General features: G+C 37.1%; 1 protein-coding gene and 1 long non-coding RNA gene across 3 annotated transcripts in view; one reads left to right on the top strand and one right to left on the bottom strand.

Moving 5' to 3' along the window:
- rnf145b (ring finger protein 145b) overlaps nucleotides 1–12,845 on the top strand; it is a 28,355-nt gene that overhangs the window by 3,577 nt on the left and 11,933 nt on the right. For both annotated transcript variants that reach the window (XM_089123800.1, XM_089123799.1), the window contains 4 exons: nucleotides 5,370–5,478; nucleotides 8,409–8,500; nucleotides 10,266–10,501; nucleotides 11,624–11,799. In XM_089123800.1, coding sequence (XP_088979926.1) covers nucleotides 5,370–5,478; nucleotides 8,409–8,500; nucleotides 10,266–10,501; nucleotides 11,624–11,799 — 613 coding nt within the window. The remainder of the gene's footprint in view (nucleotides 1–5,369; nucleotides 5,479–8,408; nucleotides 8,501–10,265; nucleotides 10,502–11,623; nucleotides 11,800–12,845) is intronic.
- LOC148970838 (uncharacterized) lies at nucleotides 10,435–11,650 on the bottom strand. Its single transcript, XR_016147768.1, has 3 exons — nucleotides 11,571–11,650; nucleotides 10,671–10,782; nucleotides 10,435–10,520 (listed from the first exon to the last, which is right to left on the bottom strand). It is a non-coding gene; the product is annotated as an uncharacterized LOC148970838 (long non-coding RNA).

The raw sequence follows: 12,845 nt of genomic DNA, 5'->3' as shown, positions 1-12,845 counted from the left end.
ATATCGATTCTTAAATCTCAAGAATCGATTAGTCATCCTGTTTCATTTGAATGAATGGGACATTGTATCGCGGCTGCGCGCATCCAAAAAATCGCAATAATCTTTGTCCTTTGTTACTATTGATATGAAACAAAGTCTCAATTTTCAAATTACGTCCATTTTCTTTAGAAATTCAAAAACATAAATAGCGTTCTGGAGAAGCAGCAGGGCTGATCTCTCTTTCGGCTTAATAATACCAGTTACAGCGCGAAATAAACATGAATGAGCATCTGAAAGTGTGTTAAAGATAGAGTACAACTTATCGAAATCCGGATCATGTCACATTGATTCACTCAATCAGCGTTTCAACCGTGGAAAGACGTCAGTTAAACAGCTTGTAATCAATGTATCGTCATATTTACCTCAGAAAACCCACATCAACTCGTTAGTCAGCTAGAAAAAATAACTCTAGAGAGGAGCATTTTGCTAAATATATACACCATATTACATATGCATTATAATCTTAATGCTCTTCAATATTTAATGCATATTTGAATAAATCTGGCAAGTTTTTATGACAGCCACCATTTAAATGTTTATATTTCATATGATCTTCTTATTATAAAAATAAATAAAAGTGTAATTTAAGTGTTTGTAAAGCTACAAAACAGTTAATTATTACCTTCATATTAGGCTAATGAAGCCTATAGGCTACAACTAGACTCCCATAGTTTACAGCATTAGTAAAGAGATTTGATTCCCTTGAGAAAAATGGCCATATCCAAAATAATTGATATTGAATCGAATCGTAATTGAAATCGAATCGAATTGCAAGCTTGTGAATCGAAATCGAATCGAATTGTGAAATTTGTCTCAATACCCAGCCCTACTATTTTGTGTGTGCGCCGCTGCGCTTGCGCTTTGGTCGACGAAGCAAAAACACGTTGCTTGAAATTACGTTAATGGGTTTCATAGCGCCGCGCTTGCCACGTCCTGTTGCAAAAGCATGTGAAAAAAAAATCCAAGTTTGCTAGGCCAAAAAGACCGTTAATCTCGCAATAAAAAAATTAATCGCGTTAAAATGGGTTTACGTTAACGCCGTTAATAACGCGTTTAACTGACAGCACTATTTTTTACCTTTTAATGATGTCTTTTTTTAAAGTTGAATAAATATGTCTTGAAAACAAGTTATGACAGCCACCGTTTAAATGGGTTCATTTCTTCAACGCAAGTTTCATGAATTGAGTAAATGAGCAGAAACATATTGTACACTCGATCATGTGTTGTTGCAGGCGTCATGTTCAGCAGCAGTTTCATCTGTAATGAAAATGAAGGAGTTGTTAAACGCTTAATAGTTCATTCTGTGTCTGATTTGATCCGGCTGCCTGTGGTTGACTTTGCATTGCAAATACAGTTTTGACTACTCAATTTATCCAGAACCCTAGTGTGCAAACTGCTAAACATCCAGCGACAAGGATGTGAATTCCTTTATTTAGAAAATAAATGTCACTTAAACACATTTTCTGAGCTGCCTGGAAGTTAAGAGGCATGCAATGAGTTTATTGAGCTTATGTCAAAGGCCGGCTCTGTGTTAGTTCATGGTTTTTCAGTATTATTAGTAGGGGTGTAACGGTACACAAAAATCACGGTTCGGTACGTACCTCGGTTTTAAAGTCACGGTTCGGTACGTTTTCGATACAGCAAAAAGAAAGAAATGCCAGAGAAATTTCCTATTTGTTTAAAGTAAAAAGATGTGTGAAGTACTTGTATTGTGAAGTACTTAAATTTAAAAATATGAAACATATTCCAGGCAATATGTAATGTAATGTATTGCATAGGCTATCGCATTGGTACAAAATGTTGCAATAAACAACATTAGCCTACGATGATCTTGTAATAAAATAAAAAAAAATGACAAAACTTTCTCTTTTTGTTGAATTTCAGTTTTAACAAAAATAGCCATTATAAAAGTATAAATAAAAAGATATACAGTAAAGCTTAAATAACATCAAGAAACAATTCAGTCAGTCAAATATACAAATTCAGCGCTTAAAGATATGAAACTTCACGTAGCCTTCTGCCAAAACTATTGGCCAGGGAACGAATTATAGATTCACGAGACCAAAGATCACCTGGTTTATACAAGACGAACTATATCTCATGTTTAACCACTACAGAGACGTCCGAGTCAGCGGCAAACATCAGGATGATTAGCCGAGGAAAGGCTGCTCCAGGCGGGGGACACGAGCGCGAGCGTCCGGTGATCGCTTGGAATGGATCTCAGTCAAATTATCATAAATCTATAAATAAACCACAGATTTGAGCTTTAAAAAACTACTTTCTCGCCTGAAAAAAAATCGTAAAACTAAATTTCGTGACTAGGGTTGGGTATCGTTTGAATTTGAACGATTCCGATTCCTTGTTTCGATTCCGGTTCCTAACGATTCTCGATTCCGATTCTTTTAAGAGGCAGGGTCAAAAAAGTTTAGCTAACCTTGCTAACCAACGTCCTTTCTGAAGGAAATAATCCTTTCTGAAGGAAATACTCCTGTAAAGATACTCCTTTTGTCACAAATTTTGCATTTTGCCGAGATTTCGTTATTTTTAGAAAAGTGAAGCCACACTTTGGACTGCCGACGTAAGCTACTCATGTTCGACTCGCGTGGTTATGCCAACACTTCCGTTAGATGCTTCTTCGTTGGTGTTGTCCAGCGGTTTCTTCTTCCGGTCGACGGACTGTGAATATCGAAACTAAGAATCGAAATTTTAACTTTTGAACGATTCCGGGAAAAACGAAAAGTTAGTCTCGGTTCCAATCGATACTCGATTCTCGATACCCAACCCTATTCGTGACACAATAACAGTAGTATTATATTTCAACTGTTTGCTTCTAATGCCCTTGTAGCACGCGCGAGTGACGATACTCTGTCCACCAATCACCGTTCTGCAGTGAGTCTAGCTCCACCTATTAGTACCCTTTCACTGTGCTAGGTACCCTAACGGAAGGGTACCCAAAAAGTGGTACGGTACGGTTCGGTTTTTTTGGTACCATTCACAACTTTTGACATGACACAACTTTTGCGTACCAAACCGAACTGTACCATACCGTACCACTCAGTGGAAACCTTAAAGGGTTAGTTCACCCAAAAATGAAAATTAAGTCATTAATTACTCACCCCCATGCTGTACCAACCCCGTAAGACCTTCGTTCATCTTCGGAACACAAATGAAGATATTTTTGATTAAATTTGAGAGCTGGATCAGTCCTAGATAGACTGCCTAAGGGACTGCCTCTTGACGGCCCAGAAAGTCAATGAAGAAAATGTTTAAATATCCCAAGTGACTACCGTGGCTCAACTATATGTTTATCAAGTGACGCGAATACTTTTTGTGCGAAAAAAAGAAACACAGATAACATATATGGCTTAAAGTTAAACAGTCACACACACCTTTCTCTCCTCACTGTCCGTCTCTTTGCATGACCTGTGTTGGACACTTGATCCAGCCGAGCAGGTTTCAGTGATGCAGACTCGTAACACGACGTGCATTCATCCTTTGGCAAATATTGGCATGTTTTGTCTTTAAACCTATTGTGAAGTCTTTTTTTATTTTATGCAAATAATGTTAATTTTTTTAATTTATACATAATATTTTAATATGAACAGAACGGTTTTATGATGACATTTAATTATAATAATTATAACGTTTTCTTGTAGAGTTTTGGTTGGTCTGATTTATAACTGGCTACCCAAAAATGGGGAATTGCTATGCTGCTTATTTATTTATTTTTTTTAATTGCTTATTCATACCCAAGTAAACAATTGCATAATTGTTCTGTGGTTGGTGAAGTCAATATAAAGAGAACAGCTGCTTCCAACAAACACACGCACCTATAAACTAATGTCCCAGAGCTAGACTAGCATTCTCACACTGCACTTTCTGGAGTGATTCAAGCTTCAGCAAATGCTTCATAGATGATCCCTTGCAAGCTAGATGCTCACCCAGCTGTCCATTGCAGTATATTAGATTTCACCCTGTTTGAATCGGCTGGATTCTCTCTGCATATTTGGTGCAGTGGACATAAACAACCGCAAGAAGGACAATCGCTTGCTAGCCTCACACAAATGAGGTCTTGCTTTATGGAAGAATCTTTCCCAGAGATGTTCATTCAGTTAAAGATATTTGCAGAAGAGTGCTGGAGATGAACCGTCGTGGTGTTTGATGTAACTTCCTGTTAGCCTGAACAGTGTTTTAGGTTTAGTGTGGCTAACAGATACTGCTGACACTGTTAAACAGGCAGGGTTGAAGACACTACTACTGCAATAAAGATCTCATCGACCCATTACTTGACGCTTTTTTTTTTGTGCAAGTTGAACACTACTGTTTAATCCCATGGGATTTTAATAAAATCAATACCTTTTCTTTTGCTGTAACAGTATCCGTAAGCATTTTCAGTCAGCATTGTAAGTAAAAACCAGAGCTGTATCCCACTGTTTTAGGTGTTCTGTTTCACAATCACCAGCGTTAGCAAGTTCATTTGGTTAATAATTCATAACACAGATGTAGTCTTGTATTGTGATATAGCAAATGCTCACATTTGAACAATGCTTTTATAAAATGTAAGTGTCATACAACTGTCCTAATATAATAAAGAAGCAAAAAAAAAAAAAAACATTTAAAAGAATGGAAAAGAAAATTGGGGATGCACGATATATCAGCATCGGCCGATACATGTTCATTTTTAATGTTATCGTTATCGGCCTGGTAAGAAAATGTGGCCGATAAATTAAGGCCAATATATTAAAGCGATAAATAATGTATTATTCCCTTCAGCTGAGACACTTGTTGAGAACTGTTTGTTTTTGAATTTCTTGACGTATGATTGAAATCTCTTCAAAAAATTAAAATACGGTTCGCAATGCAGCGCAAATCTGTCATGTCGGCTATACAACACTATAATGAGAACATCATTATAATGTGCACTTGGGACATGGATTTAATTGTGAGATTTTTGTTTTTGTAATCAGGCTCTCAAAATTAGATTTAAATTTATCGGCCGATATATCGGTTATTGGCTTTCAAATATAAAGAATTATCGGTTATCGGTATCGGCCAAAATTTTCATATCGGTGCATCCCTAGTAGTTTGGCATAATCCTTTAGTATTAAGATAAGATATTAAGAAGTTAGGAAGTTTTTTGTCTTTCATCTACCAAATCAAAGTCATGTGGTACGACCAACATGCAGTGGGAAAACAACACAGTAAGAAGTGAAGTCTCTTAAAGGGACACGACTCCACCCAAAGGCATAAGGCATTTTTTTTTTTTAAATATTCAATACATATCTTTGTATGATTATTCGTGTCAGTAATTGAGACTCCCTTTTGTTCAGGTTACATCCTCAGCCTGGTGTTGTTGACTTTACCCCGGCAGCACCTGGTGCAGCTCTACCTCTACGTGCTCACCGCTCTTCTGCTCTTCGCTGGACACCAGCTTTCTAGGTGTGTGCTCACAGCAGTCTTCTGCATGACTGTATACTAACACAAGATGTGAAAAGGAGATGACATTGCTTTTGAAATGCGGCCCATGTTGACAGTTCAAGTGCATGCACTCACTTTAAATCTAGTTGCAATGTCACTTAGGGTGCTTTCCCAACTGCCTCATTTAGTTCGGTTGAATCACGCTAGACTTCGTTTTCCCTCTTGGTGCGGTTCGTTTGGTCAGGTGTGAATGCAGTCGGGTGCGCTCCAAAAGCGGACTAAAGCTTTAAAACGAACTCTAGAGTGGTTCGTTTGTGGTGAGAACGTGAACAGACCCAACTGCCAAAGAACGGCGCATTTTTGGACCAAACTAGCTGCCGTAGTCAAACCCCATCAAGACCTATCTGGCCAACGAGTGATGTGGATGTTGTCACTAGAGCCAGACCGATATATCGGCAGACCGATATGATCGGCCGATATTAGGCATTTTCCAAACTATCGGTATCGGCAGTTATAATGGCCGATAAATGAATATTTCAAAAATAAAATAAAAACGGACAAAACATGCTTGAACCATGTCATGAGTGTTGGAGTTGTATAGTTTGTCCACCAGAGGGCACTCTACAAAATCCTTTCAAAATCCTTTATCCCGCCCTTCAAAATCCTTTATCGGTCGGGCTCTAGTTGTCACGTGGTCCAAATCAGTTGATGAAACGAACCAAAATGCAATCCGTGTGGTGTGAAAAGGAACCTAAATGGCTGAAAATGAGACAAAATATAATTTTTCGCCCTGACGGTGAGTGTCCACTACAGCGGCAAAACTCTGCTCAGTGCCGCTGGCAACGCTATAACGTCTCCACTCTTGCGAGTGTGTTTAATCTGGGTTTTTTTTTCACTATATACACACAGTATAATCATCAGAGATGCACGCAATTACATTCGGAAATAGACAAGCTTTGTTTACATAAATGCCCCAAGCAAAGATATCCCATCAATTTTATAAACTTTTATAAACCCAGCCAGTATAATCACAATGAACACATCCAAAATGAATTATTTAACATATAACAACTGCAAAGCATCTAATTTGTAAACAAAATTATTTACGCACTAAATCCAGCATAAACTCCGGCACAATTTGCATATTTAAAAAATCTCTGCCGACCGCATTTTTTGCTTGATATTTGCATAAAATCAAGAACTGCCCGACCTTTTCAACGCTTTCACCAGTCCGCTGTCAATCCCATAATGCACTACGCGAGCGTGAAGCTCGACTTCCATAGAAATGAATTGAAAACGCTCGCTCGACACGCACCTTTAGTCCGGACTAGTGCCGTCACTTTTGTCAAAAAATCCTGATAGTTTTTTGTGACATAAGTGTTCATTGAATCGATTGTAAAATGTCTAAAGACGTTTCCATTTTAGCCAAATATAGGCGAATCCACGGACACCTAACATGCATTAGGACGAACGTATGCCTAAAGAGGGCGCTTCAGTAATATTTCTGATGTTTTATGAACATGAAGCTTCGTTCACAATGACAGACAGGTGTGTAACATTCTCAAAAATCAATAAGCAGAGTGGACTGCCATAACATCAATGATAAAACATTACTCCAGGATTCAACATGGCTCTGTTTACGATTAGAATTATTATTTTGATTACTTAAATGTCAAACAAATTTTGCCTACATAGGCGATTATAGCCCGTTTATAGACTTTCTGAATCCCGGCAGAATTCACAATTTTGAAGTACATTTTGCTGTTGCAGAGAAGGCCGTTAAAATAAATTCCCTATTTTCGTTTTCGATACTTGTGTTGGTTCGTCCGATCGATTGTGCGATCCATTTTCGAACGTAAAGTGACGGCCCAAGTCCGGGCCAAAGGAACCGAACTACAGATGTGAAAGCACCCTTAGATCCAGTAAAACAGATTTTGACATGAATGCAACTGTTTAGTACTTCTCATAGGGGTGGAACGGTGCACAGAAGTCACGGTTCGGTTCATACCTCGGTTCAGACTTCACGGTTCGGTACGATTTCGGTACAATGGAGGGAAAAGCAAAACAAAAATACAGCAGGCATTGTATTTTTTAAATAAGTTTTATTAATAAAGGCATAGAACCAGTACCACAATAGTTTTATACAATTAGTTTATTAATTAAATGAATAAAAAGACCTTGCGATATGTTTGGTAATTGTTCCTGAATTAGTTTAAAATTATTTTGCTGTATATCATATGATTATATTTGTTTCCTTTAATTTTAATTAACATTATTAGGCTAATTAACAATGTAATATTAGTCTCATCTGAATTATAAATAATTGATTTCTGTATAAAATAATATTACCATTAAAAACACATTCGATTTTCTTTTTTAATCAATGTAGAATGTGTAAGATTAGTGCTCCGAGGACAATAAATTAAAACCAATTGGTTTCAGTTTGTCAAGAGTTTACAGTGTGACAAAAGCACAATGTTGTGTTTTATTGTGAATGTACAAAAATATAAGAACAATTTTTGTTTCCACTGTTCTCTCTTTCTCTCTCTCACACACACACCCACAGTCCTGCGGTCACACCAAACGCGAAGAGCGCCAAATTCGCGTCTATCGCGTCTAGTTCGACGCTAGTCCAAAGCGAGGATGCGCGTATAAAGCCAACGTTTGAATGCGCGTTTGAAATAAAGTCAACGTTTGAAAGCCGACGCGCGTTCAGAGCATAGGCGGTTCAGAGCTAGCGGATGGTACAGATTATGTGTCCCTAAAGAACCCGCGCATCTAACAGTAGTTCCGCATTGCATTAACTAATATGCGAGTTTTATTTATTTTTGTACCGTGTATTCTCCATTTAAATTCGTGCACCGAACCGTGTCGCCCATACCGTTTCGGTTCAATACGAATACATGTACCGTTCCACCCCTAACTTCTCATGATGACTGGTGTTCCTGCAGGGATTACGTGCGCGGAGAGCTGGAATCCGGTTTCGAGGGTCCCCTCTACTTGGAGCCCCTGTCTATGAACCGCTTTACCACAGCACTCATGGGTACTTCCCTTCAACTCCATTTTGTTCTCTTCTTCACTGCTGTGTTTGTTCCTGAAGCGTTATTAGGGACGAGTACAACCGGTGTTGTGTTACTGCTGTTAAAGAGACCTGACTGCTGAACTACAGCACAGTCTAAAAGAGAAGAAGGCAGATCTCAGATCTTGCTAATGAATAGAGGCCCTGTGAAATGCTTCCACTTTTACTAATGAGGCGTTTAGAAATGGAATGACTTGCAACCAAACTTTTCCATGTAAAACTGCCTGAAATACACTTCTAGGCGATTCACTGCTTTAAAGGGAGTCAAACTTCCTCTCAATGTGGTAAAACGCAATGCAATGTTGCCAAATCAGCTTCTGTTAACATGGGTTCTCGATTCAGATGAGGCAGAATATCAATTTAAAAGATAAGCTCAAACGAGAGCAGAAATAGTTATGTGTTTCTGTTCAGTTTTTCAGGCTTATAGGAAGTAATAGATGCCACTAAAACAGTACTTCTGTAATGCAGGAGCTTCGACAGCAACGGTAACGCTTCCTTTTACAGTACAGTATACTTACAGTGTACTTACCTAGTAAGTGCTGGCTAATATAAGGCAAGTACATGGAACAGGGGTAGGTTCAGGGTTAGTACTAGTTATTACCCAGTAATTGTAGTTACTAAAATAAGTACATAGTATTTACATGGGTAACTGGACTGTAAAAGGAAGCGTTAGCAAACAAACAGTTCTTCAGGGTTCCTGGAAATTACTATTTAAAAATCTTGAAATATAAGGGAATTTAAAATTCTAATTTGTAGGTTTGGGAAATCGGAATTTCTATAATAGAATTAAATAAATTAGGATTATAAGTTTTTTAATGTTTTATCAGTAGAAATTTCTCTTTGCGCTATACGATTTTCTATAGAATTTTAAGAATTTAAAAGAAATTATTAAGAATTATAAATAATAGAATTTTTCTATTAAAAGTCTCAAATATTCTATGAATGTAAAATTTGTAATTATGCCAAGCTCTGAAGTTTTTTTCGGACAGGAATTAGTTGTCGTGATTGATTTTATTTATTATTTTTATGTTTGTGCAAGACAGAAATAGTCATAAACATAATGGAAAGTCACAGCAATTTATATAATAGGTTTTCCTCTGAAATATTCTAAAGTAGTTTTAAGCTGTAAAATATTACAATGGGTTGAAAGGATTGCAGAACATACTTTTTAAAGAATTCTTGTTGAAAAGATTGGGAGCAGAAGTCATTTTTAAAGATATTTACTTCTGTAAGAAGTATCCAAATATTAATCATGTAAAAAAAAAATCTGTATTATATATAGACGTTTTAATATGTTCACAAACACAGATTTCCACATTTCCCTTGAAATGAAGCACAATTTGCACGGAAAATCTTCATAGACAAAACCTGTAATCTTTGCTGGCCCGGCTAAATCACTGTTGGCTTTGGCCCTTATGATTAGCAATGTCAAGTGACATGTCATGTTGTACACAGAGCACACACATAAGAGAAACTCTTGCTAACGTCAAATCTATTGTGTGAACTGACTGTGTTACAGTGACTATTTGTGATGCAGCAAACTAGCACAAAAAGCTTCAAATCAAATTCAAAAGTCAAATTGAGTCTTTTATTTGCCATGTCAACACAGCAAAGCCAATTACATTGGAGGGACATTGAAAGCGGCCTTTTAGAGGAAGCATTGAGATGTGTTAGTGTGACTTTTCTCTGTACGTTTGTGTTTGCTCAGTAAGACTATCCTCTCCCTCAGGTCAGGTTGTGGTGTGTACGCTGTGTTCCTGCGTCATGCAGACCAAACAGATCTGGCTGTTTTCAGCACACCTGCTCCCCCTAGTGGCCAGACTGTGCCTCGTGCCCCTGGAGACCATCGTCTTCATCAACCGCTTTGCTATGATCTTCACCGGTCTGGAGGTGCTCTACTTCATCGCCTCCAACCTGCTGGTGCCGTACAATCTGGCCAAAACTGCCTACCGAGAGCTGGTGCAGGTACGACTGCAGGATGGTTCTGCATGTGATTGAGAAAAAGCATTGTGTTCAAAGCTTATAGCAAATAATTGTCCTAAAAATACGTTTTCCACACCGCAGATGAAAATCATTTTGTCAAATCAAATTTGTATAGTAATATTATTATTATTATTTGAAGTATAATGCTTACCAAAGCTGCATTTTGATCAAAAATGCAGGAAAAAACTGTAATATTGTAAAAATAAAGTAAAAATCTTGGAAAACCTGGAAATCTTGAAAATATAAGGAACAATTTTCCAGTCCTGGAAAACATGGAAATTAGATACAACAAAAAAAAACATCAGTTTAACAGTTAACATCTGTTAAAAAAAATGCTTTGCAATTAGTCCAAAAAACTATTAGCAGAAAATGTAGTGAAACTTTTTTGTGTTTGCGGTTCACACTTGCAGGAACTAATAATTATCAATTTGAATGTTTGCACCGAATATAGGGCCCTAAACATATTAATATTTATTCTTGCAAACTAATAATTTTGATACAGCGAATGCAAGGGCTCAGCACAGCATGCGTGACAGCATTAACCCACGACAGGGTAGCAAATCAATATGTAAAGCCTTATTTAGTTTCATGTTGAATGTTAACTTCTTGCATCCCCATGACACATTGTTTTCCTTTCACATAGTCCCCCTAGTTTTTAGTTCTGAACTATATTGGAAGTCAAAATGACTTCACAGTGAATCACACATTCAGTGATTCATTCACTCCAGATTCTCGCCAAGATAGCACGTATTTTGACATTTCTTTTGTGTGTTTGTCCTTTTCAAAAGGCGAGTTGAATTGAAAATGTTTTATTTGGTTAAAGATGAGCCATGAATTATTCAATTGAAATATTTTCCCCAGAAGGTGTGCAGGTGCTGACAAATACTATTAAAAAATATTTTGATGCATTCAAACATTCTGAATATTAAAGATTTCAAATTTAGTTTTATGAAAACGGGGAGCAAAATAAGGCGTTACGATGTAATTATGCTTTCTAAATATTTTTTTCTCAGTTATGTTCATTTTTTATTTAAAAATGTAAATTGTGGACCTATTTCCTCCTGCCTGCCAATCACTGAGCGCTTGGTTCCCTGTGTTCTGTAGGTGGTGGAGGTGTACGGTCTGCTGGCGCTGGGCATGTCTCTGTGGAACCAGCTGGTTCTGCCTGTTCTCTTCATGTGCTTCTGGCTGGTTCTGTTCGCACTGCAGATATACACATACTTCAGCACACGGGACCAGCCGCCCTCCCGAGAGAGGCTGCTCTTCCTGTTCCTCACCAGGTTTGACTTCTGCACCACACTTGAATGACACGTACACACTGTAACACTTCATATTAGAGTGAGAAAAGACTCGTTCTTCAAATTTAAAGTAATAGTTTACCCAAAAATGAAAGTCATTTGATTAATTATTCACCCTCTTGTCATCTTCGAATTATGAAATCTGAGAGCTTTCTGTCCCTCCATTGACAGCTACAAAACTGACACTTCATAAAGAAATTGTAAAAGTAATCAATTTATGAATGAATTGAGCAGTTTAGTCCAAATTTCTGAAGTGACTCGGTTGCTTTGTATGATGAACAGATTGCATTTAGCCTTTTTTTCACATATATATATATATATATATATATATGAAGAGTTCAGATGCAAAAGCCTCTAAGTGCCATTTGAAATTTTCTTCTAGAATGATAATTTTTATCAAGCTTGTATATTTAAGTTCAGTGATTTCACTTAAATGGCAATGAAGATTACCTATTAATTGTTATTTAAGTGAAATTACTGAACTTAAATATACAAGTTTGATAAAAATCATCATTAAAGAAGAAAATTTCAAATGGCATTTAGAGGCTTTTGCATCTGAACTCTTCATATATATATATATATTTTCATCAAATCACACATCATTTGTGGTAAACGCAAGCTCAAGTATGTTCACTTGATGTGCGAGAACTAATGTCGTGTTACGCAGCACATTTGAGCTTCAGCAAGAGCCAATGAGGTTACCGTTACACCCCTAATACACACATAACCGTGAATTAGAGCCCGACCGATAAAGGATTTTGAAGGCCGATACAAATATGTTTGGGTTTTAAAATCCGATATTCCGATATATCGGCCGATATTTATTTTTTTCAGAAACACGCAACAAAACATTAACAGATTTCCCTAACATTAGTTATTTATGAGTTTTAACTAAAATAATATGCTAATGCATTTAAAAAAACGTGTTTCTTTTATTGTCACAACAGAACAAACTGATGAGAGTTGTATTAGCTAGCTTTGTGGTTAGCTAGTCTATAATGAGCCATAATTTAACAATGGATAACGTC

The sequence above is a fragment of the Pimephales promelas genome, chromosome 19 (genome assembly GCF_988280905.1).
Source record: "Pimephales promelas chromosome 19, fPimPro1.hap1.1, whole genome shotgun sequence".
Lineage (NCBI taxonomy): Eukaryota > Metazoa > Chordata > Actinopteri > Cypriniformes > Leuciscidae > Pimephales > Pimephales promelas.
This window is presented reverse-complemented; position numbering and strand designations above follow the sequence as displayed.